The sequence below is a fragment of the Oncorhynchus keta genome, chromosome 37 (genome assembly GCF_023373465.1).
Source record: "Oncorhynchus keta strain PuntledgeMale-10-30-2019 chromosome 37, Oket_V2, whole genome shotgun sequence".
Lineage (NCBI taxonomy): Eukaryota > Metazoa > Chordata > Actinopteri > Salmoniformes > Salmonidae > Oncorhynchus > Oncorhynchus keta.
Window position 1 is genome coordinate 18,955,838 of NC_068457.1, and position 2,500 is coordinate 18,958,337.

At 44.1% G+C, this 2,500-nt stretch overlaps 1 protein-coding gene across 1 annotated transcript in view; it reads left to right on the forward strand.

The window, feature by feature from the left end:
- Nucleotides 1-210: 210 nt before the first annotated feature.
- LOC118379242 (glutamate receptor ionotropic, NMDA 3B-like) overlaps nt 211-2,500 on the forward strand; it is a 52,459-nt gene continuing 50,169 nt past the window's right edge. The window contains exons 1-2 of the mRNA XM_052499471.1: nt 211-578; nt 1,445-1,617. Of these exons, the coding sequence (XP_052355431.1) occupies nt 507-578; nt 1,445-1,617 (245 nt within the window). The 5' untranslated portion in view covers nt 211-506. The remainder of the gene's footprint in view (nt 579-1,444; nt 1,618-2,500) is intronic.

Below are 2,500 nucleotides of genomic sequence, written 5' to 3' on the forward strand. Positions count from 1 at the left end.
CACCCTCTCGCCTGGCCAACCTTCTGCTCTCTGTTCTCCAGGGGGTAGAGGGGGAGACAAAGGGTGAAGGGAGAAGAGAGGGGGGAGGCAGGGGTCAGGAAGGGGGTGGAGGGGGAGTTGCTGTGGTGTGTCCTGGATGGGAGGAGAGGGGGGAGGGACTATTGAAACATCTAGAGACACAGAAAGGAACAAAATGGAATCTACTGGATATCATCAACCTTACACATATAGGAGGGGAGGAGAGGAGGGAGGAGAGAGGGAAGGAGGAGAGGAGGGAGGAGAGAGGGGAGGAGGAAAGAGGGGCTGAGAGAGGTGAAGAAACAAATGATGAGACCAGAGAAGACAAGAGGGAAGCTGAGGTCTTGTCTCTCCTCTCCCGTCATCTTCTTCGCTCCGCCTCTCCTCTCTCCTCCGTGGTCATCCTTGGTTCCGACCCAGAATGTCTCTCTTCTGTCCTCCGTTGCGCCCAGCGTCTCGCTCCCTCACTCCCCACACTGCAGTGGATTATGGGTAACCCTCTGTCACCTGACTCTCTCCTCTCGCTGGGCGGGCCCCTCGGCCTATTGGCTTATGGAGAGGTGATTATTAATTGGTTGATTTTTTCATTCATTGAATTGTTTGGTTGATTGATTGGGTGATTCATTGAATTGTTTGGTTGATTGATTGGGTGATTCATTGAATTGTTTGGTTGATTGACTGGGTGATTCATTGAATTGTTTGGTTGATTGACTGGGTGATTCATTGAATTGTTTGGTTGATTGACTGGGTGATTCATTGAATTGTTTGGTTGATTGACTGGGTGATTCATTGAATTGTTTGGTTGATTGACTGGGTGATTCATTGAATTGTTTGGTTGATTGATTGGGTGATTCATTGAATTGTTTGGTTGATTGACTGGGTGATTCATTGAATTGTTTGGTTGATTGACTGGGTGATTCATTGAATTGTTTGGTTGATTGATTGGGTGATTCATTGAATTGTTTGGTTGATTGACTGGGTGATTCATTGAATTGTTTGGTTGATTGATTGGGTGATTCATTGAATTGTTTGGTTGATTGATTGGGTGAGTCATTGAATTGTTTGGTTGATTGATTGGGTGATTCATTGAATTGTTTGGTTGATTGATTGGGTGATTCATTGAATTGTTTGGTTGATTGATTGGGTGATTCATTGAATTGTTTGGTTGATTGACTGGGTGATTCATTGAATTGTTTGGTTGATTGATTGGGTGATTCATTGAATTGTTTGGTTGATTGACTGGGTGATTCATTGAATTGTTTGGTTGATTGACTGGGTGATTCATTGAATTGTTTGGTTGATTGACTGGGTGATTCATTGAATTGTTTGGTTGATTGATTGGGTGATTCATTGATTGGCTGTTTGGTTTATTTGGTGTTGGTTTTATTTGACCTTTGAAAACCCATTTAAAAGTGTGTGTGTCTAGGTGGGTCGTAAACCCATCACCTTCTACATCCGAGACGCGCTGCGGTTGATTGGCCAGGCAGTGACGTCGGCCAGTGAGGTGAGGCCAGACCTGGCTCTGATCCAGAACCTGGTCAACTGTTACGACAAACCTAACAAAGAGGAAGTGCCCTCTTCTGGACAGTACCTGGCCAGGTAGATATATTGTACACACACACATATACACACACACACATCTCTCTCCCCTCCACCAGCCATTGGCACCAGATGATAGAATGGAGTCTGAGAGGACCTGTCCCATTTATAATCCATGCTAAGCCTGAGAATAAACAGACAGACCTGGACACATTGTAGATAGACTTAAGGCTTGGGACTGTGGCAAGATTAGCTTTATAGAGCTATACAAAGCTTTATTGACACTGTTACAAAGACAGGGATAGTGTTCTGTTTGACAGCTTTACATAGATAGAGCCAGTGTTCTGTCTGACAGCTTTACATAGATAGAGCCAGTGTTCTGCCTGACAGCTTTACATAGATAGAGCCAGTGTTCTGTCTGACAGCTTTACATAGATAGAGCCAGTGTTCTGTCTGACAGCGTTACATAGATAGAGCCAGTGTTCTGTCTGACAGCTTTACATAGATAGAGCCAGTGTTCTGTCTGACAGCTTTACATAGATAGAGCCAGTGTTCTGTCTGACAGGTTTACATAGATAGAGCCAGTGTTCTGTCTGACAGCTTTACATAGATAGAACCAGTGTTCTGTCTGACAGCTTTACATAGATAGAGCCAGTATTCTGTCTGACAGCTTTACATAGATAGAGCCAGTGTTCTGTCTGACAGCTTTACATTGATAGAGCCAGTGTTCTGTCTGACAGCTTTACATAGATAGAGCCAGTGTTCTGTCTGACAGCTTTACATAGATAGAGCCAGTGTTCTGTCTGACAACTTTACATAGATAGAGCCAGTGTTCTGTCTGACAGCTTTACATTGATAGAGCCAGTTTTCTGTCTGACAACTTTACATAGATAGAGCCAGTGTGCTGTCTGACAGCTTTACATTGATAGAGCCAGTGTTCTGT